Genomic DNA, 27,165 nt, shown 5'->3' with positions numbered 1-27,165 from the left:
ATGGGACTGTGTGAGAGCCTCGAGAGGAGATTTCACACTGTCTGGTGGCATTCCCCTGCTTCCTGTATGTGAGAGGACTCATTCAGCTCCAGCTGCAGTGGGCAGCACCCTGCATGAATGGCACTACTCTAGTCATAAGTAGAAAACCAGTTACGTGCATCACATGATACACATTTAACAGCATACATCATTCTGGCCCGTGGCCGTGGGTGACGCCTCATTAACTTCTAAATCTATGTTAGAGGGGTTTTCCCATACATGTCATCTGACCAAGGCAAACTCTGGGACCTAGTTATAGGATATAGGGCCCAGAGTTTTCCCTGGTTAGATCAAGTGTTCAGGAAAAACTCCTGACCTATAAAGTAAATGGACCATATTGATCCTTGGGGGACACCAATCATTAGATTCTGATATACTGATTCTGTGTATACCATATCACAAGTATTCTCTCTGAGGTGTTTACAACCCATACAGATGGAAAAATCACCCCCTGACTGTCTAACATCTTTAATAGAGTTTTAAAGAATGGAATGTAAATTTCAGACAGCATGTTTTATATAGTAGTATCAAAGGTTTGAAAGAAACTTTGGTCAAACAGCACTCCAAATCTTTTATATTAGTACTCTGTGGATTTCTTTACATAAACACTGCAATCAAACCAGGACACCTCTTCGTAGAAGGCCCTTCACCAAACAAAGTGACAAGTAAACTTAATTAATTCATGTGCTACAAGCAATAATAACATAATAATCAGTGCTGAAAGATTAGATAGCAGAAATGTATGTAAATATAAGATTGTCAGAATGTAATTCAGAGCCAACATATCAAAACAAGGTTCTCGCTTAGGTGTTTAGAGTGTTCCCAATGTATGACATAAGCAATACCAAAGTAATATAAAATGTGTTGATTCCTTCAGTTTGACTCCTTGTCTTTTCTCCTTCTACACCCTCCCTCATAACGCTCACAAGAAGGGGACATACGCAGAACAAACAGGCAAATATGCTACAGGAACCTTGGGATATGACATCACAAATATGACCTCAAACAGTAACCTTAGGTCCTCAACCTAAAAGCTTCCTGGGTATGATCAGATACCTTCAAATTAGAATATAAGAAAATAAATGTATACAATGTCTTCAGAAAGTATTCAGACCCCTTGACTTTTTCCACATTGTTACATTACAGCCTTATTCTAAAATGAATTAAATAAAAAAATCCTCAAATCTATACACAATACGCCATAATGACAAAGTAAAAACGTTTTTTTAATATTTTTTTTTTGCAAATGTATCAAACAGAAAAACCTTAATTAGATAAGTAATCAGCCTCTTTGCTATGATACTTGAAATTGAGCTCAGGTGCACCCTGTTTCCAATGATCATCCTTGATATGTTTCTACAACTTGGAGTCCACCTGTGGTAAATTCAATTGATTGGACATGATTTGAAAGGCACACACCTGTCTATATAAGGTCCCACAGTTGACAGTGCATGTCAGAGCAATAACCAAGCCATGAGGTCGAAGGAACTATCCATAGAGCTCCGAGACAGGATTGTGTCGAGGCACAGATCTGGGGAAGGGTACGAAAAGATTTCTGCAGCATTGAAGGTCCCGAAGAACAGTGGCCTCCATCATTCTTAAATGGAAGAAGTGTGGAACCACAAAGACTCTTCATAGAGCTGTCCACCAGGCCAAACTGAGCAATTGGGCAGAAGGGCCTTGGTCAGGGAGGTGACCAAGAACCCGATGGTCACTCTGACAGAGCTCTAGAGTTCCTCTGTGGAGATGGGAGAAACTTCCAGAAGGACAACCATCTACCTCTGCAGCACCTCACCAATCAGGTTTTATGGTAGAGTGGCCAGACGGAAGCCACTCCTCAGTAAAAGGCACATGACAGCCCGCTTGGAGTTTGCCGAAAGGCACCGAAAGACTCACAGACCATGAGAAACAAGATTCTCTGGTCTGATGAAACCAAAATTGAACTCTTTGGCCTGAATGCCAAGTGTCACGTCTGGAAGAAACCTGGCACCATCCCTACGGTGAAGCATGGTGGTGGCAGCATCATGCTGCAGGGACTGGGAGACTAGTCAGGATTGAGGCAAAGATGAATGGAGCAAAGTACAGAGAGAGATCCTTGATGAAAACCTGCTCCAGAGTACTCAGGACCTCAGACTGGGGTTAAGGTTCACCTTCCAACAGGACAATGACCATAAGCACACAGCCAAGACAATGCAGGAGTGGCATCGGAACAAGTCTCTGTATGTCCTTGACTGGCGCAGCCAGAGCCCGGACTTGAACCCCATCGAGCATCTCTGGAGAGACCTGAAAATAGCTGTGCAGCAATGCTCCCCATCCAACCTGCCAGAGTTTGAGAGGATCTGCAGAGAAGAATGGAAGAAACTCCCCAAATACAGGTGTGCCAAGCTTGTAGCGTCATACCCAAGAAGACTAGAGGCTGTAATTGCTGCCAAAAGTACTGAGTAAAGGGTCTGAATACGTATGTAAATGTGATATCAGTTTTTTTTATATTTGTAATAAATTTGCAAAAAAAAAAGTTTTGCTTTGTCATTATGGGTTATTGTGTGTAGATGAGGGAAAAAGTTATTCCATTTTAGAATAAGGCTGTAACGTAACAATGTGGAAAAAGTCGAAGGGTTTGAATACTTTCCGAATGCACTGTATAGTATGGTTAATATGCACACAAACTCATGTGTTTGAAAACCAACACTGCTGGCTTTAGCATGATACCCATGCTGTGCATTTTGACTTTTGGGTCGAGCTTTCTTTTGACAAAAATACTGTATATATTGTCTCATTTGTAGATTATTGGTCAAAAAATCTTGAAAGAAGTCTTAAAGGTGGTCACAATTCTATTTGGCCATTGAAATACAGCGACTTAAGTATTCAGACATCGACTTCTTCCCCATTTTGTTGTGTTACAGACGGAATTTAAAACGGATTAAATTGAGATTTTTTTTGTCACTGGCCTACACACAATACCCCATAATATCAAAAGGGGAATTATGTTTTCAATGATCTTTTGACAAATTAATAAAAAATGTAAAGCTGAAATGTCTTGAGTCAATAAGTATTCAACCCCTTTGTTATGGCAAGCCTAAATAACTTCAGGAGTAAAAGTGTGCTTAACAAGCCACATAATAAGTTGTATGGACTCACTGAGTGCAATAATAGTGTTTAACATGATTTTTGAATGACTACCTCATCTCTGTACCCCACACATATAATTATGGTGAAGGTCCCTCTGTCAAGCAGTGAATTTCAAACACAGATTAAACCACAAAGACTAGTGAGTTTTTTCAATCGCAAAGAAGGGCACCCTATTGGTAGATGGGTACACATTTTTTAAAAGCAGACATTGCATTTGAGCATGGTGAAGTTATTAATTACACTTTGGATGGTCTATCAATACACCCAGTCACTACAAAGGTACAGCCGTCCTTCCTAACTCAGTTGCCAGAGAGGAAGGAAACCACTCAGGGATTTCACCATGAGGCCAATGGTGACATTAAAACAGTTACATAGTTTAATAGCTGTGATAGGAGAAAACTGAGGATGGATCAACAAAGTGTAGTTACTCTACAATAGTAACCTAATTGATACAGTGAAAATAAGGAAGCCTGTACAGAATATAAATATTCAAAAACAGGCATCCTGTTTGCAACAAGGCACTAAAGTAATACTGCAAAAAAACTGACAAAGCAATTAATTTTTTGTCCTGAATACAAAGTTGTTTGGGGAAAATCCAATACAACACATTACTGAGTACCACTCTCCATATTTTCAAGCATAGTTGTGGCTGCATCACGTTATGGGTATGCTTGTAATCGTTAAGGATTGGGGAGTTTTTCAGGATAAAAAATGAATGGAATGGAGCTAAGCACAGGCAAAATCCTGAAGGAAAACCTGGTTCAGTCTGCTTTCTACCAGACAAATCTACACTGGAGTTGCTTACCAAAAAGGCAAGACCTGAGCATGGTTGTCTAGCAATTATCAACAACCAATTTGATAGAGCTTTATATTTATTTTACAAGAATAACCGGAAAATGTTGCACAATCCAGGTGTGGATAGCTCTTAAGAGACTTACCCATAAAGACTTACAGCTGTAATCGCTGCCAAAGGTACTTCAACAAAGTATTGACTCAGGACTGTGAATACTTATGTAAATGAGATATTTCTGTATTTCAATTTCAATAAATTTGCTAAAATGTCTAAAATCATGTTCACTTTGTCATAATGGGATATTGTGTGCAGATGGGTAAGAAAAACAAAACCAATCCATTTAGAATTCAGTATTCATACCCCTTGACTCATTCCAAAATGTGGAATAAGTCAAGGGGTATGAATACTTTCTGAAGGCACTGTATATAAATAAAATAACAAAGCCATCTAAAAAAAACTCAAACCATCTCCATCAGACATTATGTACAGATTAAACATCTTTATGGTTGCATATCGTAAAGTATTCGTATTGCACCTCGTACAAAAATAAGATATTAAATACTGTTTGCCAGGTTACAAATATAAAAAAAGAGGAAAGCGTCCTTCAACACGAGTGTCCCATGTGTCTCAAGAGTCTTGTGTTGCAATTGGCTGAGACTTCAAGTTCACCAAATACATCAAGACCAATGGGGGAGTAGAACCTTTGTCACCCATTCAAAGTGGTAAGGAAGATGGACAAGGCATTAAGGGTAGTAAGACAACCTAAGGCATTTTCACGCGAGTCATTTTTACAACCTAAACTTACATGACTGGTTCCTTCTTCTCAAGTCCAGGGGCACTTTGTGCACACTCCATACATTCCTCATCCACCCACTCAAACTCATGTGCACAGTACATAGACACACTAACGTACACTACATGCATATGCCCCATCTCCTAATGTGCACTAGTTTCATAAACACTAAGTGTTCATTAAGGCATTCTACACACAAATCCCTTCATACTGTACATACTCACTCTCTAAAGCCCATGAGTCAGGCAGACTACTATTGTACATACACACTTTGGTATACTCCTGTACACTACATAGACTGTCAGAAGAAGGCACTGTAATGTCAGGCTCTCCTTCATGTGAGTGGTCCTGGGTTAGGGTCCTGGGTAAGGGTCCTGGGTGGAGGAGGTGGTACCCACCCCATGGTCCTCCTCAGGCTGGCTGCTGGGGATTGACGTTCATGTGAGGGGGGTGGCCCAGGAGTCCAATCCTCTGCTTTTGTTTCCTCTGCTCTGTCATCTACCGAAAGGGGGAAGAGTGTTGATCTCAACCTCAAATAAACACACAGTACACACCCAATAACAAACACATGGAGAAGCGCACAAAAATCTGCACACCTACTGATAAATGCACTGAGACACAGAAACCCAAGTTTCCTGTGGCGAGCTTTGACATAGACCATTGTTGACCCTGTGAACTCATGAACTGCCAGCCCCTTCCTCCACACACAGCCCAGCTGCCGCATATTTCTCAACAAATCTGTGAACCCACCCTGGGCCCACCTCACCAATCACAGCCAACCCCAACCCCACAAACCTTTCTCCACAATCACTCAACAGCCCAGACCAGTGAGAGAATCTGACATACCTTCTGCTCAATTCAAAATGACCCCTAACTCCTACTCATAGGCACTTGTAAACATACAAGGATTGGATCAGTTTAAAGGGTACGAAGAAAAAGTTTCTCTCCAAAGTAACAACAGTGTGGTCAAAGTCTTAGTAGCTTAGTTTTAGTCACGGTCTGGTTACCTACACCTCCAAAAATAGTTTTTTTATTTTTTATTTTTTTAAACATTTAGTCTAAAAAAAAATAATATCTTCGGGACAACCCACAATGAACTATTGTCAAAGTCGTATGGAGAACTTACAGAGTTTGTATGCTAACTCGAGCTGGCTAATGTTAGCCACTAGCCATGCTAGCATGTAATTACATTCCAGAACGAGTGTTGGCAGTGATGAGCTACAATCCATCAATCACTTCAGTTTCAGCACCGGCTGGCTCTTGTTGCCTTCTTGCCTCGGGCTCAGTAAGCAAGAGTAAATCGCTCCATCTTGCCTTCTAATAGGCTAGGTGGAATCTCTCCCATATTGCTTTTCACCAATCCAATCATCTCAGAACTACATGAGCACCTTGCCAATTAGCTGTTGGGAGCCAAGGTGTGATTTGACAGACATCTGTCTGTGTGTCTGTGCAGATGAGACTCACCTGCTCCTTGAGCTCCGTGAGCTGTCCAGACAGATTGCATACCAGCCTCATGGCTGACTCCAGCTTCTCTTGCAGGTTTCTGATCTCGTTCTGCTCGCCTTCCGCGTCACTGCTCACCAGCGACATCGCACGCATCCGTGGGAACCAGTCCAGATTGTGCTCCTGTAAAATAAGATAAAATAATTGTCTCTTAGTTGACTTGCGTAGGTAAACAGAGGAAGAATAGATAGAAACATACAGACATCCAATGGCTTTCAGGAGGGGGTGATGGATATCAAAGAAAACGATCAGCAAAAAAGGAAGACTCAGAACACTGAAAGTGATTTATGCCCCAAAGTGTGTTTATTTGCATTGAAACATAAGAAAAAGCCCAGGGATTGTTAGCGTTGCGATCCTCCCTTGTATTTGTGTTACACTGTAAGAATATTTTGAAGATAAATACACAACACAGAGGACAAGAGGTCAATAGAGGACTAAAAGTCAAACGATCAATGGAAAGTGTTTTTTCTGTAACAGGGGATTAATGATCAATGAGACATGGGAGGAATTTCAGTCTGGGACTCATAGCTACAAAGCAAGTTCTCATTGTTCCAAATTGTTTATACATTGAACCTGAAATAAGATACTTGTTATTTAGGCATTGGCCCAGTTTTATAGCAAGGAATTCCAATCGGTCAACTACAGGCTAGGGCTGGGTTATAAAACTTTGTTCTGTGGAGAGAATCACTAAGGAGAGATTCACTGAGGACAGGGGAGAATGAACATCTACCTCTCAGCATAACATCTATGATTTGTCCTCTTTGAATAAACATATTTTTCTCCCCCTGATTTTCTTTGGGGTCTGTGTTATTGAAAAGTAACATCAACTGCTAACACCACCAAACTGCACAGACCAGTATGATTGCTACCAAAATAACAAGGCCGAACAGCAAAAATGAAGACTCTTTAAGAGATGACTCTCCTGGCATCTCAGGTTTATTCTAGTTTATTCTCAGGTTTATTCCCATTCCTTTTCTAGTGCTATCATTGTGCCTCGTATCACAGCTTAATCTGTTTTAGGGTTAGACAACAGTTCATGTTTAAGTCTTACCCCTCTGCCTTTCTGGGGTGTGTGTGTGTCATCCAGTGTGTTTGTCATTCAGTCGGTCAGTGACATTCAGTGTGTACATGCTATCTCTGTCAGTTGAGGGTGGAAGGGCAAATAGCTACGTTGGAGGTGTGTGTGCGCGAGTGTCACATTCTCCTCTCTGACTCAATACACACAACGTACACACAGTTAGTAAAGGTCAGCAGCTAGTTAAGGGATTTACCAGAAAACACAAACAGCAACTCTATGGCCCTACATGCACCCTGCAAACCTCAGTCTAGTGTGTAGTGTACCCCATGCACTCATGTCAGTGGGTAATGGGGACGGCCTGGGCTTATGCTGTATCACATGACCTATTAGACATTGTGGTCTGACATGGGAAATGATACCAGCTCAGGCCTGGTGTGTGTGTCACCTTGATCATCTCAGCGACGTAGCTCTCGGGCCCGGTGTACTCTGTGGAGTCCTTCACCTTGACCAGCACTATGAAGAACAGGTAGTGCCACATGTTGTGCTCCTCCTTGATGTGCTCCTCAAACGTCACCGTCTTGTTGTCAAACTTGTCTCTCTCCAGACCTGTGAGGAAACAAAATGTGTGCACACGCATGCACACACACACTAGAGATCGTAAATCAATTCACGGAGGGTAAGCCGTTGTCGACCTAAGAAATAAGGAAAATGCGACTTCCTGACCAGAGGTCGACCGATTAATAGAGTTTTCATAACAATCGGAAATCGGTATTTTTGGACACCGATTTGGCCGATTTTTATTTTTTTATTTTTACACCTTTATTCAACTAAGCAAGTCAGTTAAGAACACATCACATTCTTATTTTCAATGACGGCCTAGGAACGATGGGTTAACTGCCTTGTTCAGGGGCAGAACGACAGATTTTTACCTTGTCTGCTCGGGATTCAATCTTGCAACCTTACAGTTAACTAGTCCAACGCTCTAACCACCTGCTTTACATTGCACTCCACGAGGAGCCTGCCTGTTACGCAAATGCAGTAAGAAGCCAAGGTAAGTTGCTAGCTAGCATTAAACTTATCTTATAAAAAACAATCAATCAATCATAATCACTAGTTAACTACACATGGTTGATGATATTACTAGTTTATCTAGCGTGTCCTGCGTTGCATATAATCGATGCGGTGCGCATTCGCGAAAAAGGACTGTCGTTGCTCCAACATGTACCTAACCATAAACATCAATGCCTTTCTTAAAATCAGTACACAAGTATATATTTTTTAAACCTGCATATTTAGTTAATATTGCCTGCTAACATTAATTTATTTTAACTAGGGAAATGGTGTCACTTCTCTTGCAACAAAGTCAGGGTATATGCAGCAGTTTGGGACGCCTGGCTCGTTGCGAACTGTGTGAAGACTATTTCTTCCTAACAAAGACAGCCAACTTCGCCAAACGGGGGATGATTTAACAAAAGCGCATTTGCGAAAAAAGCACAATCGTTGCAATCGACTGTACCTAACCATAAACATCAATGCCTTTCTTAAAATCAATACACAGAAGTATATATTTTTTAAACCTGCATATTTAGCTAAAAGAAATCCAGGTTAGCAGGCAATATTAACCAGGTGAAACTGTGTCACTTCTCTTGCGTTCATTGCACGCAGAGTCAGGGTATATGCAACAGTTTGGGCCGCCTGGCTCGTTGCGAACTAATTTGCCAGAATTTTACGTAATTATGACATAACATTGAAGGTTGTGCAATGTAACAGGAATATGTAGACTTATGGATGCCACCCGTTAGATAAAATACGTAACGGTTCTGTATTTCACTGAAAGAATAAATGTTTTGTTTTTGAGATGATAGTTTCCGGATTCGACCATATTAATGACCTAAGGCTCGTATTTCTGTGTGTTATTATGTTATAATTAAGTCTATGATTTGATAGAGCAGTCTGACTGAGCGATGGTAGGCACCAGCAGGCTCGTAAGCATTCATTCAAACAGCACTTTCGTGCGTTTTGCCAGCAGCTCTTTGCTGTGCTTCAAGCATTGCGCTGTTTATGACTTCAAGCCTATCAACTCCCGAGATTAGGCTGATGTAACCGATGTGAAATGGCTAGCTAGTTAGCGGGGTGCGCGCTAATAGCGTTTCAAACGTCACTCGCTCTGAGACTTGGAGTAGTTGTTCCCCTTGCTCTGCATGGGTAACGCTGCTTCGAGGGTGGCTGTTGTCGATGTGTACCTGGTTCGAGCCCAGGTAGGGGCGAGGAGAGGGACGGAAGCTATACTGTTACACTGGCAATACTAAAGTGCCTATAAGAACATCCAATAGTCAAAGGTATATGAAATACAAAACGTATAGAGTGAAATAGTCCTATAATTCCTATAATAACTACAACCTAAAACTTCTACCTGGGATTATTGAAGACTCATGTTAAAAGGAACCACCAGCTTTCATATGTTCTCATGTTCTGAGCAAGGAACTTAAACGTTAGCTGTCTTACATGGCACATATTGCACTTTTACTTTCTTCTCCAACACTTAGTTTTTGCATTATTTAAACCAAATTGAACATGTTTCATTATTTATTTGAGGCTAAATAGATTTTATTGATGTATTATATTAAGTTAAAATAAGTGTTCATTCATTATTGTTGTAATTGTCATTATTACAAATAATTTTTTTAAATTAAAATAAATAAATAAATATATATATATATATATTTTTTTTTTTAAATCGGCCGATTAATCGGTATTGGCTTTTTTTTGTCCTCCAATAATCGGTAACGGCGGTGGAAAATCCTAATCGGTCGACCTCTATTCTTGACAGCAGAGGAGCACTTTTGACCCTGTGATATGGCGTGGTGTTTAATGAGTATCTGGCAGAAGCAGATTCCCGTAAAAAGTCCATCTTTCAGTCTAATGACTAAACAACATTAGTCTTCCCGGATAAACTGGCCAACTTCCCGGAATCTCCAAAATATGAAAATTGCCATGTGAATTTGGGAAATGTGGAGAAAGTGTGGGCATTTTGGATTTTATCTATCTAGGCAAGGGGTGTCAAATACATTTTGGCCCGCAGGTCGCGTTCGGTCTTCACCGAGGTCCTGAGGGCCGCACCTTCATTCCCCCCCCCCCCCCGTAGGGATGGGCATTTGACATTTTTACTGTTACAGTACTCGCATGATTTTCTACCCAAAGTACACAGATAAAAAAAATATATATATTTTTAGAACACAAAAAAAAATGTGTGTGCATTTATCTATATGCCAACAGTGCGCAACAAGGCCCAATTTGTCATAACCATTACAGATAACGAATCCTAATTGACCCATATATACTCAGCCAATAAAAAAATAAAAATAAATTTAAGACTAATTTATTGTTTTATCAACTGGTTATGTTATACCGTAGAACACAATCTTCAAAAATGTAGTAACCTTGCTTGTTGAAGCTTATGGCTGTGCAATGGCATAGGCTTTTTTGTTAATTTAACAAACATATTTCTTGAACCCTTATCACAGTCAAGACCAGTGGTATTCATGGATGCCAAGGGAAGTCAGGTATCCCCAAAAAATGTACCAAGAAAAAAACAAATAATTTATCTTTCCTCTCTCGGTGTTTCACAATTTTCTTTCAATTCGCAAGAGACTGAATGTATTGCACCGGAGAAAGCATCCAAGCGAGAGAAACATCGCCCCGCTGTCTCTGTATGTGTAAGGCCATTTATCTGATGCTGTCTGGTCCAAAAGAGTATAACATTGTTTCTGCCCCTAGCATTGACTGCAATGGAAGTCAGCGAGCATTTGGCGTTCCTTAATAAAAAAATAAAAAATAATAGCCAATCAGCGTTGAGCTAAACTGAGTGAACTCAACTGTGAATGGCCCTGGCGCCCCCCAAAAAAGTGTCAAGGGAAGCCAGTTTGGATTTGGCTCCACTCCGATCACATAGCATCGAGAGCATACCTCATTGACAGAAACTCGTTGAGCATCTTGTTGTGTTGCTGACCTCCGGTGTCTGGCTAACTATCTATCTATCTATCTATCTATCTATCTATCTATCTATCTATCTATCTATCTATCTATCTAAAATGAGTCCTTTCCTAAACTAGCCATGGATAGAGATTTGGACTTGTAGTTTTACTTAATTCTCCGTACTGGCCAATTATAACGGCGATTCTGATCCAACCATAAATTCAAACAGTTTGCCCCTGGCCTGAGAAGATGGAAGTTCAATATGTAGCTAGATGTAGAAGGCTAATGTTAACTAGCTAACGTTGCCCATGAAAGGAAGTTAGGTTAGCAAGCATGCATTTTAGCCAGGTAGAGTAGGACAACAAAAAATAAAAGCTTTTACTTGTATGACAGAGTCATATACCATTTCATCAATGTGAAAGAGAGGAGTATGGCGTTGGCGTTTCTCTACAAGTAGGGTGAGTGAACGCACAGCTACTGGTCAAAACACACCTATTTTATAGTAAAATAATGATGTAACATAACAGAATAAAAGAGAATAGTGTGAAGTGATGCGCATCTCGCATCTGGAACAGTTATTCTAAAAGCGTGATCATTTGAAACAGGGCTCAACTTGGGTTACAAACCAGAATCTGTCTTTTCTGTATACAGATGTTCGATTTAGTTTATTCTGCCTGTTCTTCGGAATTTTCTATATGGATTAACAATTCCATATTGAACACTGCATGGGGATGAATTACGGCCACACCATCTGTTTGGTGAGTAGGCCTAGACTTAATGATTCTAATGAAAATATGCTCTGTCTTTAGCAAACTAATGTTTTTGCATATTTTCAGTGTGGAACCTGTCTATGTTTAGGGGGGTTATTAGCCTAGACTAACCAATTCTAAATGGCACTAGCAGTTCGCAAAGTAGGATCATCACTAGTTACCACATCGTCCACCGCTCCCGAGTATACTACTAGCCAACGTCTAGTCTCTTGACAACAAGGTAGACAAAATCCGAGCAAGCGTTGCTTTCCAGAGAGACAGAGATTGTAACATTCTCTGTTTCACAGAAACATGACTCACTCGGGGTACGCTATCAGAGTCGGTACAGCCACCCGGTTTCTTCACGCATCGCGCCGACAGAAACAAACATCTCTCTGGTAAGACGAAGGGCGGGGGTGTATGCCTTATGATTAACGAGTCACGGTGTGATCATAACAACATACAGGAACTCAAGTCCTTTTGTTCACCTGACTTAGAATTCCTTACAATCAAATGCATTATCTACCAAGAGAATTCTCTTCGATTATAATCACAGTCGTGTACATCCCCCCCAAGCAGACACCTCGACGGCCCTGAAAGAACTTCAATGGACTCTATGTAAACTGGAAAACACATATCCTGAGGCTGCATTTATTGTAGCTGGGAATTTAAACAAGGCTCCCTAAATCTTATCAGCATATCGAATGCGCGACCCGGGCTGGGAAAATTCTGGATCTTTGTTACTCTAACTTCCGCGACGCATACAAAGCCATCCCTCACCCTCCTTTCGGCAAATCTGACCACGACTCCATTTTGTTGCCCCCAGCCTATAGACAGAAACTAAAACAGGAAACTCCCATGCTCAGGTCTGTTCAACGCTGGTCCGACCAATCGGATTCCGCGCTTCAAGATTGCTTCGATCACGTGGACTGGGATATGTTCCGGATAGCGTCGAACAAATACATTGACGTATACGCTGATTCAGTGAGCGAGTTTATTAGCAAGTGCATCGGTGATGTTGTACCAACAGCGACTATTAAAACCTTCCCCAACCAGAAACCGTGGATTGATGGCAGAGCATTCGCGCAAAACTGAAAGCGCGAACCACTGCTTTTAATCAGGGCAAGGCGACCAGAAACATGACCGAATACAAACAGTGTAGCTATTCCCTCCGCAAGGCAATCAAACAAGGTAAGCATCAGTATAGAGACAAAGTAGAGTCGCAATTCAAAGGCTCAGACACGAGAGGAATGTGGCAGGGTCTACAGTCAATCATGGACTACAAAAAGAAAACCAGCCCCGTCGCAGACCCCGATGTCTTGCTCCCAGACAAACTAAACAACTTCTTTGCTCGCTTTGAGGACAATACAGTGCCACCGACACGGCCCGCTACCAAAACCTGCGGACTCTCCTTCACCGCAGCCAATGTGACTAAAACATTTAAACGTGTTAACCCTTGCAAGGCTGCCGGCCCAGACGGCATCCCTAGCTGCGCCCTCAGAGCATTCGCAGACCAGCTGCCTGGTGTGTTTACGGACATATTCAATCAATCCCTATCCCAGTCTGCTGTTCCCACATGCTTCAAGAGGGCAACCATTGTTCCTGTTCCCAAGAAAGCTAAGGTAACTGAGCTAAACGACTATCGCCCTGTAGCACTCACTTCCGTCATCATGAAGTGCTTTGAGAGACTAGTCAAGGATCATATTACCTCCACTCTACCTGACACCCTTGACCCACTACAATTTGCTTACCGCCCCAATAGGTCCACAGACGACACAATCACAATCACACTGCACACTACCCTAACCCATCTGGACAAGAAGAATACCTATGTAAGAATGCTGTTCATCGACTACAGCTCAGCATTTAACACAATAGTGCCCTCCAAACTTGTCATTAAGCTCAAGACCCTGCCTGTTTCTTGGATAATGGTGTTGATGTGAGTGTGTATAAGGTAGTTGTGGAATTGTTAGATTACTTGTTAAATCAAATCAAATTTTATTGGTCACATACACATGGTTAGCAGATGTTAATGCGAGTGTAGCGAAATACTTGTGCTTCTAGTTCCGACCATGCAGTAATATCTAACAAGTAATCTAAAAATTTCACAACAACTACCTTATACACACAAGTGTAAAGAAATGAATAAGAATATGTACATATCAATATATGGATGAGCGATGGCCGAACGGCATAGGCAGGATGCAGTAGATGGTATAGAGTACAGTATATACATATGAGATAAGTAATGTAGGGTATGTAAACATTATTTAAAAAGTGGCATTGTTTAAAGTGACTAGTGATACATTTATTACATCCAATTTTTAATTATTAATGTGGCTTGAGATTTGAGTCAGTATGTTGGCAGCAGCCACTCAATGTTAGTGATGCCTGTTTAACAGTCTGATGGCGTTGAGATTGAAAAACAGCTTCTGTCTCTCGGTCCCAGCTTTGATGCACCTGTACTGACTTCGCCTTCTGGATGATAGCGGGGTGAAGACAGTTGCTCGGGTGGTTGTTGTCCTTGATGATCTTTTTGGCCTTCCTGTGACACCGGGTGGTGTAGGTGTCTTGGAGGGCAGGTAGTTTGCCCCCGGTGATGCGTTGTGCAGACCTCACTACCCTCTGGAGAGCCTTACGGTTGTGGGCGGAGCAGTTGCTGTACCAGGCGGTGACACAGCCCGACAGGATGCTCTCGATTGTGCATCTGTAAAAGTTTGAGTGTTTTTGGTGACAAGCCAAATTTCTTCAGCCTCCTGATGTTGAAGAGGCACTGTTGCGCCTTCTTCACCACGCTGTCTGTGTGGATGGACCATTTCAGTTTGAACGTGATGTGTACGCCCAGGAACTTAAAACTTTCCACCTTCTCCACTACTGTCCTGTCGATGTGGATAGGGGGGTGCTCCCTCTGCTGTTCCCTGAAGTCCACGATCATCTCCTTTGTTTTGTTGACATCAAGTGAGAGGTTGTTTTTCTGACACCACACTCCGAGGGCCCTCACCTCCTCCCTGTAGGCTCGTTGTTGTTGGTAATCAAGCCCACTACGGTTGTATCGTCTGCAAACTTGATGATTGAGTTGGAGGCGTGCATGGCCACGCAGTCATGGGTGAACAGGGAGTACAGGAGGGGGCTGAGCACACACCCTTGTGGGGCCCCAGTGTTGAGGATCAGGTAAGTGGAGATGCTGTTTCCTACCTTCACCACCTGGGGGTGGCCCGTCAAAGTCCAGGACCCAGTTGCACAGGGTGGGGTTGAGACCCAGGCCTTAAGCTTAATGATGAGCTTGGAGGGTACTATGGTGTTGAATGCTGAGCTGTAGTCAATGAAAAGCATTCTTACATAGGTATTCCTCTTGTCCAGATGGGATAGGGCAGTGTGCAGTGTGATGGCATTTGCATCGTCTGTGGACCTGTTGGGGCGGTATGCAAACTGAAGTGGGTCTAGGGTGGCAGGTAAGATGGAGGTGATATGATCCTTGACTAGTCTGTCAAAGCACTTCATGATGACAGAAGTGAGTGCTACAGGGCAATAGTCATTTAGTTCAGTTATCTTTACCTTCTCCGGTACAGGAACAATGGTGGCCATCTTGAAGCATGTGGGGGCAGCAGACTGGGATAGGGAGTGACTGAATATGTCTGTAAACACACCAGCCAGCTGGTCTGCGCATGCTCTGAGGACGCGGCTAGGGATGCCGTCTGGGCCAGCAGCCTTGCGAGGGTTAACAAGTTTATTTTTGTAGTCCGTAATTGCCTGTAGACCCTGCCACATACGTCTCGTGTCTGAGCCGTTGAATTGCGATTCCACTTTGTCCCTATACCGACATTTCACTTGTTTGATTGCCTTGCGGAGAGAATATCTACACTGTTTATTTTTCGCCATATTCCCCGACATCTTTCCATGGTTGAATGCGGTGGTTCGCGCTTTCAGTTTTGCGCGAATGCCGCCATCTATCCACATTGTCTGGTTAGGGTAGGTTTTCATAGTCAGTCACAGTGGGTACAACATCTCCAAGGCACTTCCTTATAAACTCACTCACCGAGTCAGTGTATAAATCAATGTTATTCTCTGAGGCTTCCCGGAACATTTCCCAGTCCATGTGATCAAAACAATCTTGAAGCGTGGATTCCGATTGGTCAGACCAGTGTTGAATGGTTTTAGTTATGGGTACATCCGGTTTGAGTTTCTGCCTATGGGACGGTAGGAGCAAGATAGAGTTGTGGTCGGATTTGCCGAAGGGAGGGCCTTGTATGCATCGCGGAAGCTAGAGTAGCAGTGGTCCAGTGTATTGCCCGCGTGGATGCTACAGTCAATGTGCTGGTAGAATATAGGTGGCCTTGTTCTCAAATTAACTTTGTTAAAATCCCCAGCTACATAATGAATGCAGCCTCAGGATATATGGTTTCCAGTTTACATAGAGTCCAGTGAAGTTCCTTGAGGGCCGTCAAGGTATCTGCATGGGGGGATATACAGTCGTGGCCAACATTTTTGAGAATGACACAAATATTAATTTTCACAAAGTCTGCTGCCTCAGTTTGTATGATGGCAATTTGCATATACTCCAGAATGTTATGAAGAGTGATCAGATAAATTGCAATTAATTCCAAAGTACCTCTTTGCCATGCAAATGAACTGAATCCCCCAAAAACATTTCTACTGCATTTCAGCCCTGCCACAAAAGGACCAGCTGACATCATGTCAGTGATTCTCTCGTTAACACAGGTGTGAGTGTTGACGAGGACAAGGCTGGAGATCACTCTGTCATGCTGATTGAGTTCGAATAACAGACTGGAAGTTTCAAAAGGAGTGTGGTGCTTGAAATCATTGTTCTTCCTCTGTCAAACATGGTTACCTGCAAGGAAACACGTGCCGTCATCATTGCTTTGCACAAAAAGGGCTTCACAGGCAAGGATATTGCTGCCAGTAAGATTACACCTAAATCAACCATTTATCGGATCATCAAGAACTTCAAGGAGCGCGGTTCAATTGTTGTGAAGAAGGCTTCAGGGCGCCCAAGAAAGTCCAGCAACCGCCAGGACCGTCTCCTAAAGTTGATTCAGCTGCGGGATCGGGGCACCACCAGTACAGAGCTTGCTCAGGAATGGCAGCAGGCAGGTGTGAGTGCATCTGCACGCGCAGTGAGGCAAAGACTTTTGGAGGATGGCCTGGTGTCAAGAAGGGCAGCAAAGATGCCACTTCTCTCCAGGAAAAACATCAGAGACAGACTGATATTCTGCAAAAGGTACAGGGATTGGACTGCTGAGGACTGGGGTAAAGTCATTTTCTCTGATGAATCCCCTTTCCGATTGTTTGGGGCATCTGGAAAAAAGCTTGTCCGGAGAAGACAAAGTGAGCGCTACCATCAGTCCCGTGTCATGCCAACAGTAAAGCATCCTGAGACCATTCATATGTGGGGTTGCTTCTCAGCCAAGGGAGTGGGCTCACTCACAATTTTGCCTAAGAACACAGCCATGAATAAAGAATGGTACCAACACATCCTCCGAGAGCAACTTCTCCCACCCATCCAGGAACAGTTTGGTGACGAACAATGCCTTTTCCAGCATGATGGAGCACCTTGCCATAAGGCAAAATTGATAACTAAGTGGCTCGGGGAACAAAACATCAATATTTTGGGTCCATGGCCAGGAAACTCCCCAGACCTTAATCCCATTGAGAATTTGTGGTCAATCCTCAAGAGGTGGGTGGACAAACAAAACCCCACAAATTCTAACAAACTCCAAGCATTGATTATGCAAGAATGGGCTGCCATCAGTCAGGATGTGGCCCAGAAGTTAATTGACAGCATGCCAGGGCGGATTGCAGAGGTCTTGAAAAAGAAGGGTCAACACTGCAAATATTGACTCTGCATCAACTTCATGTAATTGTCAAAAAAAAGCCTTTGACACTTATGAAATGCTTGTAATTATACTTCAGTATTCCATTCCATCCGTAACATGACAAAAATATCTAAAGACACTGAAGCAGCAAACTTTGTGGAAATTAATATTTGTGTCATTCTCAAAACTTTTGGCCACGACTGTACACGGCTGTGACTATAATCGAAGAGGATTCTCTTGGGAGACAATGTGGTCAGCATTAGATTGTATAGAATTCTAGGTCAGGTGAACAAAAGGACTTGAGTTCCTGTATGTTGTTATGATTACGCAATGAGTTGTTAATCATGAAGCATACACCCCCGCCCTCCTTCTTACCAGAGAGATGTTTGTTTCTGTCGGCATGACGCATGAATCAACCCGGTGACTGTACCGACTCCGACAACATATCCCGAGTGAGCCATGTTTCTGTGAAACAGAGAATGTTACAATCTCTGATGTCTCTCTGGAAGGCAACCCTTGCCCTAATTTTGTTCACCTTGTTGTCTAGAGACTGGACATTGACGAGTAATATGCTCGGAAGCGGTGGGTGGTGTGCACGCCTTCGAAGTCTGACCAGGAGGCCACGGTCTACCTCTCCTGCGGCGACGTTGTTTTGTGTCGGCCTCTGGGATTAGATCCAATGTCCTGGGTGGTGGTCTGAACAAAGGATCCGCTTCGGGAAAGATATATTCCTGGTCGTAATGTTGGTAAGTTGACGTCACACTTATATCCAATAGTTCTTCCCGGCTGTATGTAATAACACTTAACATATTCTGGGCTAACTATGTAAGAAATAATACATAAAAAAACTAACAGGAACTCATTAAAAAAAAACATTAAGTGTTGTATGTAGGCATTGTGTGTAGATTGGGGGTATTGCGTGTAGATTGATGAGGAAAAACCAAAATGTTATACATTTTAGAACAAGGCTGTAACTAAATGAGGAAAAAGTCAAGGGGTCTGAATACTTTCCGAATGCACTGGAAGAGGCACAAAGGTAATACTTCAACTGTAGGAGGGTCCGAGAGGAGGACAAAGTCAGTGGCTTGAAGAACCATCTCTTTCTCTGTGATGGGAGACAATCCCTCTCCCATCTCCTCTTTGCCTCAGTTCCCACATGAAACCATGACGACGGTGCCGTGCCCCCCCCCCCCGGATCAGGCTTTATGTAGTCATAGACCACCTCCACAGACATACAGCTCAACCCGACAACAGACCAGGGTCTTGTTCAAAAAAGTATAATGGTAGGAGTGCTAATCTAGGACTCCCCACCCCACCTCTTATTCAATATGATTTAAAAGGGAAAACTGATCCTAGATCCTACTATGTGAGTACAGGTCCTGGACTAATACTAATATATCTGCTGCCCACTGGGGCCCACAACCTGACTGGCTGAGAGAGAAGAAAGGAGTGCTGGGCAGGCAGGAAGCCTCCCTGACTCAGTATTCTAGAGAAAAGGGGAGGAAAGAGAGATACTGTATAGGGAGAAAAGAGGGAAGGACAGCAGTAAACTAACATTCATAGAAGAAGGTCAAGCTAAGGACTTGTGCTTACTCATGAGGGTGTGTGTGCACTACCTGCATACTCCTGTCATACTCAGGACTTGTGGTTACTCAGAAGGGTGTGTGTGCACTACCTGCATACTCCTGTCATACTCAGGACTTGTGGTTACTCAGAAGGGTGTGTGTGCACTACCTGCATACTCCTGTCATACTCAGGACTTGTGCTTACTCATGAGGTGACACCCATCAGATGAAATACCATGTAACCATATCTTGTAAAATACAACAAACCTACATTGATATGCCAGTTTTCTACTAAGCAACTGAAAACAAATGATTCAGAATACATGGCTACCCCAGTTATGTGACTAGTAGTTCTGTTCTTTTCAGGGACAGGGCAGCTATGTCTTCTCACCGCATATGAAGCAGGTGGTCTTCAGGACCTCTTCCTTCTTCTGTTTCTCACTCCTCAGGTCTGCAAAGGTGTCGATGATGACTCCGAAGATAAGGTTGAGGACGATGATGATGACCATGAAGAAGAAGAGCAAGTCGTAGATCACCCTGGCCGCAAACAAAGGCTCCTACAAAGAGAGAAAGGGGGATTGGAGGGAGAGGAGTGGTTATAACACATTATAAAGCATTATAAACGCCAGGTAACAACATATACAGTACCACACTATAGCTATTATTGTTGGTACTTTGAGTAGAAAGTGACAAAGTGTGGGGTGTACAGACTAAACCAGAGATGACCAACAGATTTTTGGTCCAACCCACCACTAACAGCTCAACCTATAAACTTATTTAACCAATCAAATAAATGAAATCAATGTAAAGCAGTATTAGTTGATTTAGGTGTGTAAGTAGTGGACTGGACACACTGTGACCCTTCAGGATGGAGTTGCCCACCTGTGGATTAAACACATATACATTTACATTACATTTAAGTCATTTAGCAGACGCTCTTATCCAGAGCGACTTACAAATTGGAAAGTTCATACATATTCATCCTGGTCCCCCCGTGGGAATTGAACCCTGGTCCCCCCGTGGGAAATGAACCCACAACCCTGGCGTTGCAAGCGCCATGCTCTACCAACTGAGCCACACGGGACCACACATATAACATACAGCACATATAACACAATGATAATAAGGTCAGAATAAAGCCAGATGTTAGACAGTGAAAGTGGGGCCCTGTATCATACTGGGCTGACATATGATGAAGTGACCTGGGTCAGAGATAGCGTGGCCTGTTTATTTGGGTACACAACTGAAAACGTTATGCAATGAAAGGTGGAAATGACTGTCTCTTATTGGACAGGTCCAGGTAGTCCCTCCCTGTTCCTTCCATTTGGTGACTATATTGAACACGGCGCTGGTTTTTACATAAAGGCAGAATAGGGGCCATTGGTTATGAGCAGGGGCTTAGCCTAATCGGCCCTGAATCATGTGTGTTGATTTGAAACATAAGAACACAGGTGCAAGCGGCCAGATGTCACACAGTTACGACAACAAGAAACAGTTACGCAAACAGGCTGAAATGTCGGGCACCGTATACAGGCTCTTCTCTCGTCAAGCACCTCTTTTTTAACCGTAACAAGCATTTTACAGCTTTGTGGGCAAAGATGAAAACATTTTGCACCGAAAACATTTTGCTCTCTGTCCTTGTACTCTTAGATTTAAGTGCTACATTCGACACGGTTGACCAAGATGTCCTTCTGGACAGACTGGAGAAGTGGGTTGGTCTCTCCGGGTCCAGTTCTAAATTGGTTTAGGACCTATTTAACCGGTTAAGAGTGTCACCCTTGGTGAACATAACTCTGAGAAAATACATATCACGTGGCATTCCGCTAAGGTTTGATTTTGGGTCCGGTACTGTTCAGTTTATATACAGTATGCTACCCCTTGGGAGGGTTATCAGAACGCACAGCATTGATTTTCACTGCTACGCAGACGATACGCAACTTTACATTTTTGAGTCACCAGAGGATTTTAGCTCCAAGGATAAATTATTAGACTGCATTAGTGATTTAAATACTTGGATGGCTCACAACTTCCTCCAGGTAAATCAAGACAAGACCAAGGTATTTATTGTTGGAGCCAAAGCAGAGAGAGAATCTAGCCACACATTTTAATTCACAAGCAATACAGATGAAACAGCAGGTAAAAAAACCTAGGTGTTATTTTAGATTATGAACAAAATTTTGAAATCACACAATGTGACCAAAACAGCTTTTTACCACCTGAGGAACATTGCCACGGTGCGGCCGTTTCTCTCTCAGGCTGATACAGAGAGATTCATCCATGCTTTTATTACAAGCAGGCTTGACTACTGTAATGCTCTCCTGTCTGGTCTACACAAGAAAACAAGAAATGCTGCAGCACGGGTAATGACCAAGACCAGATGGAGAGCACACATTACACCGGTTATAAGGTCTTTGCACTGGCTGCCTGTGAGTTTTAGAATTCATTCTAAGATTATTCTATTGGTTTTTAAATCAATCCACGATTGTGCACCCCAATACATGTCAGACATGCTTTTAAGTTATGTACCCAGTAGATCCCTCAGGTCCTCTGGCACTGACCTTTTAACTATCTAAGACCAAGAGGTATGGAGAGGCAGCCTTTAGTTATTATGCCCCCTACCAGAGAACATGAGGGGGGCGAACACTGTGGACATATTTAAAATAAATTATTTTTAGCTTTGCTTTTCCTTTTTAGTTCTTTAGTTTGTGTCATTCTTTAGTTTATGTTATGTTTGTTGTGTAGTACATTTTTCTATTTTTATTTTCATTGTTTTTTATTTGTTTTTTCATGTAAAGGACATTCCATGTCTGAAATGTGCTGTATAAATAAAGATTGATTTGTAAAACTTCTGAAAAGTTAGATTTAAAAGTTTCTGGTTAAAGTTATTATTTTTTTTTAAGTAAAAAAATAAAGACTTGCTTCCAGTCAGCCACAAGAGCTTTAGTGAGGTCGGGCACTGATGTTTGACGATTAGGCCTGGCTCGCAGTCGGCGTTCCAATTTATCTCAAAGGTGTTTGATGGAGTTGAGGTCAGTCAAGTTCTTCCACACCGATCTCGACAAACCATTTCTGTATGGACCTCGCTTTATGCACGGGGGCATTGTCATGCTGAAACAAGAAATGACTTTCCTCAAACTGTTGCCACAAAGTTGGAAGCACAGAATCGTCTAAAATGTCATTGTATGCTGTAGCGTTAGGATTTCTCTTAATATTTTTTTTTTAATTTGACCTTTATTTAACTAGGCAAGTCAGTTAAGAACAAATTCTTATTTTCAATGACGGCCTAGGAACAGTGTGTTAACTGCCTTGTTCAGGGGCAGAATGACAGATTTTTACTTTGTCAGCTCGGGGATTCGATCTTGGAACCTTTCGGTTACAACGCTCTAACCACTAGGCTACCTGCCGCCTCACTGGAACTAAGGGGCCTAGCCCGAACCATGAAAAACAGCCCCAGACCGTTATTCCTCCTCCACCAAACCTTAGGTGGCACTTTGCATTCGAGCAGGTAGCTATCTCCTGGAATCCGCTAAACCCAGATTTGCCCGTCGAACTGCCAGATGGTGAAGCGTGATTCATCACTCCAGAGAACACGTTTCCACTGCTCCAGAGTCCAATTGCGGCGAGCTTAACGCCACTCCAGCCAACGCTTGGCATTGGGCATGGTGATCTTAGTGCGGCTGCTCGGCCATAGAAACCCGCTTCCAATGAACAGTTATTGTGCTGTTCGTTGCTTCCAGAGGCAGTTTGGAACTCGGTAGTGAGTGTTGCAACCGAGGACAGACACGCTTCATCACTAGGCGCTACCGTTCTGTGAGCTTGTGTGGCCTATCACTTAGTGGCTGAGCCGTTGTTGCTCCTAGACGTTTACACTTCACAATAACAGCACTGACAGTTGAACGGGGCAGCTCTAGCAGGGCAGAAATTTGAGGAATTGACTTGTTGGAAAGGTGGCATCCTATGACGGTACCACATTGAAAGTCACTGAGCTCTTCAGTAAGACCATTCTACTGCCAATGTTTGTCCATGAAGATTGCATGGTTGTGTGCTCGATTTATACACCTGTCAGCAACAGGTGTAGCGGAAACAGACAAATCCACTAATTTGAAGGGGTGTCCACATACTCTTGTATATATAGTGTATTTCCAGACCTTACCAAGTTCCACACAGGGAGGAGGCCAAACAGCTGGAATGGTTCTGAGGAAGATATGTATTGCTATAAACATCAGCTCAACTCTACAGATGATACTTGAACTCTATCTTATAACTGGGCCTGACTGGGTCTGGATCTGTATTCAGAAAATCTGAAAGTTGTTGTTGATCTCGGATCAGGTCCTTCTTCTTCATGATTTAAAAAGCTGAACTGTTGCTAGATCAGCAGTCTTACGCTGAGACACTTTGTGAACAGGGGCTCTGTTCTCTCCAGAGTGTGCTGGGTGGGGGTCTGGTCTGTGTGCTTACCTCTTTGGAGGGCTTTCTCAGGACGTCTCCCACCCCCCCTCCACTCCTCAGGCCGTGGCTCAGCACAGTGACGATACACATGAGCAGAGAGTCACATGTACGCTCCTTGCCATCCTCCATGTCCTCCAACAAGTCTGAGGGAGAGGGACAGGTAGGAGGGTTAAGCACACACACAGACACACACAATTTTAAATAATTCATTTGAATCCACAAATCACATTACACAAAGGATACAAACATTTCAAAAGGTCTTGGTTACAATGAGACTTAAGGAAACAAAAAGCCACTTCTCCACACAGCGAGGCTGCCGATAAAGGCAGAAACAGAGCAGTACCTCACCAGTTGCTTTGCTTTTGTCTTAGACAGGCCTGCAATCTGAAGGCCACGTAGAGTAAGCCTATGTACGTGGACAAGAATGCCAAATAGCAGTGCCACCAACTTGCACATATATCCAAGGCTATCCAAAACATGATACGAGGGGCTGGTATTTAAGAAACTTGTCAGTAAAGCCTGCTTCCTATAACAATCAAATGAGAAACCCACTTCCAAAATGAAAACCTCCCCCACAATGACAATATCTGGCAGATTCGGTACACAGGAAAACACATCAACTTCCTTTTACACAGGAGTGTTTATGGATGTGTGCTTTACCACCTCACTGGCTTTCAGGTGAATGAGGCGGTCATGTCTAGTATGTAAATGTGCAACAGTCTCCATTACATTTGACTCAGTGTGTAACATTCAAAACAGGTCATGATTTGCCGGGCAGGTACCAGTCCTAGATTATATTTTGTTGGTAGAACCTGTAACCTAGCCTTAACAATAAAGGTGAGAATGTCCTTGCCAATGGCAGCATTGTGACACATGGAATGATAGACAGAATGGTCAGCACGTTTCCCCTGCAGCCTCAGGCCAGTCCAGTGCTGCAGTAGCTTTGCCTGGATACCCATCCACATCGCTCCGGCCAACTGACGTTTCTTCTTCACGATGAGTCTGGATTTGCACCCCTCCCCTGTGATTTCTAGAATGAACACATTCTGACCGTTCTGATTGGTCCCAGAAACCAATGGGTTGGGCCAGAGCCGGCCTACATGATGACGCTATCAACTTTGATACTCTGATTGGATCGTCTCTAACGAATTTAACCTATCGCTAATGAATTTGTTTTGTACAACGCCTTTCATTTTGAAGTCACACAAACGACTTCTAGGATGGCAGCTTCAGACTGAATGTATGTAGCGAGAACAGCGGAATTAAATTCAAGGTGAGCATCAGGCAAGCCGTAGCTGCCTTTGCCTGATAGAGAGGAGTGTTGTCCTCGATGCAGGGTATTATGTTTCATCATGGTTGACAAGCCTCCATGACAACACAGGAGCCCGCCACAACTGCATCAGAGCCAATCATTGGTTTGGTTTGACACACACACACACACACACACACACACACACACACACACACACACACACACACACACACACACACACACACACACACACACACACACACACACACACACACACACACACACACACACACACACACACAGCCTTGATAATGATCACATGCCAATAATCTGATAAAAGGCCTTTGAGAAATTATTTTGGTTGACAGAAACTTTTGCAGTAGGCCATAGATTATTATTATTGTATAGTTTGCTGGAGTATTGTACTGTACCATCCACTTGAAGCTCTGTGGTGCAGTTGTTCCCTCCACTTTCAGACCGACACATCCCATCAGACACCAGCTTATTGGGCATAGTGACCCCGTTCTCTACAAGGGACATCAGGTTAGTTAGCAGCATGACAACTGGGAGAGCAACACCTCCACATAACAATATTCTATTGTGTTCCCTGTACTATATATTATAGCAGTCCGGGGTGTAAGGGATGTTGGTTATTGTGTTCCCTGTACTATATATTATAGCAGTCCGGGGTGTAAGGGATGTTGGTTATTGTGTTCCCTGTACTATATATTATAGCAGTCCGGGGTGTAAGGTATGTTGGTTATTGTGTTCCCTGTACTATATATTATAGCAGTCCGGGGTGTAAGGGATGTTGGTTATTGTGTTCCCTGTACTATATATTATAGCAGTCCGGGGTGTAAGGGATGTTGGTTATTGTGTTCCCTGTACTATATATTATAGCAGTCCGGGGTGTAAGGGATGTTGGTTATTGTGTTCCCTGTACTATATATTATAGCAGTCCGGGGTGTAAGGGATGTTGGTTATTGTGTTCCCTGTACTATATATTATAGCAGTCCGTGGTGTAAGGGATGTTGGTTATTGTGTTCCCTGTACTATATATTATAGCAGTCCGGGGTGTAAGGGATGTTGGTTATTGTGTTCCCTGTACTATATATTATAGCAGTCCGGGGTGTAAGGGATGTTGGTTATTGTGTTCCCTGTACTATATATTATAGCAGTCCGGGGTGTAAGGGATGTTGGTTATTGTGTGACTGTGTAACTCAGTAAGCCGTGAAAAAATAATTTCCTCTTAACAGATCATTAACATCTAGCCTGGCCCAAGTGCTGTATTACCAACTCCGTTGGAGTTGAAGAATTGGCAAGATGGCAAAAACAGATCTGGGACCAGCCTAATAAACATCCCTGGTCTCCATAGAATTAACGGGCATCCCAATTCTCATCAATTATGCCATATTGAGTTCCCTCACAGCAGGAAGTAATATTTCTATGGTCTCCTACTCGTCCTCACCCAGAGTGGTGTTGGGGATGCGGTCCACCTCCAGGATGAAGTCATCCTTGAAGAAGATGTACCCCACGATGGAGAACAGGTAGACCAGGATGAGAGCCAGCACAGCTGTCAGCACGATGGAGCGACCGTTACGGGTCACACTCTTTATCACGTTCAGTAGAGTCTCCTCCCTGTACACCAGGTCAAAGAGCTGCACGAGAGACACAACACAGAGTTATAGCTGGACCTAATGTAGAAAAAGAACGGAAGACAGAAAAATATTTTCTTGGATTTTCTGTTTGGAATGATTTACTTTTTTCTGACCTTTATAGAGGTATTTTTGTCTAGTTTGGAAATATAAGGTTTGTGTGTGTGGGGGGGGGATTGATATATTTGTCCAAAAATAGAATAATTTGGATAATTAATTTCCTCTTTTTACGTGGCTCCTTACATAGCTGTTCTATTTTCCAAAACAGATTTCCAGTCCATTTCTCTATGACACCTATAACTTTACATAATAGCAGTATCCTGTCATTCACGTGGAAATCTTCTGCATTTGCATTGGCAGCCGCTGGGCCTTGTAGTTAGATACCGAACAGAAAACATCCACAGACTCTAG

At 42.9% G+C, this 27,165-nt stretch overlaps 1 protein-coding gene across 1 annotated transcript in view; it reads right to left on the bottom strand.

Moving 5' to 3' along the window:
• Positions 1-4,440: 4,440 nt before the first annotated feature.
• The window catches only part of LOC120065278 (inositol 1,4,5-trisphosphate receptor type 1-like), a 169,000-nt gene continuing 146,275 nt past the window's right edge, over positions 4,441-27,165 (bottom strand). The window contains exons 53-59 of the mRNA XM_039016143.1: positions 26,568-26,757; positions 25,531-25,626; positions 23,857-23,990; positions 19,790-19,955; positions 7,721-7,881; positions 6,219-6,380; positions 4,441-5,252 (exon numbers count right to left, since the gene is read on the bottom strand). Coding sequence (XP_038872071.1) covers positions 5,166-5,252; positions 6,219-6,380; positions 7,721-7,881; positions 19,790-19,955; positions 23,857-23,990; positions 25,531-25,626; positions 26,568-26,757 — 996 coding nt within the window. The 3' untranslated portion in view covers positions 4,441-5,165. The remainder of the gene's footprint in view (positions 5,253-6,218; positions 6,381-7,720; positions 7,882-19,789; positions 19,956-23,856; positions 23,991-25,530; positions 25,627-26,567; positions 26,758-27,165) is intronic.

This window comes from Salvelinus namaycush, chromosome 20 (assembly GCF_016432855.1).
Source record: "Salvelinus namaycush isolate Seneca chromosome 20, SaNama_1.0, whole genome shotgun sequence".
Taxonomy (NCBI): Eukaryota; Metazoa; Chordata; class Actinopteri; order Salmoniformes; family Salmonidae; genus Salvelinus; species Salvelinus namaycush.
The sequence above is the reverse complement of the archived record's forward strand: the minus strand, read 5'-3'. Positions and strand labels throughout refer to the sequence as shown.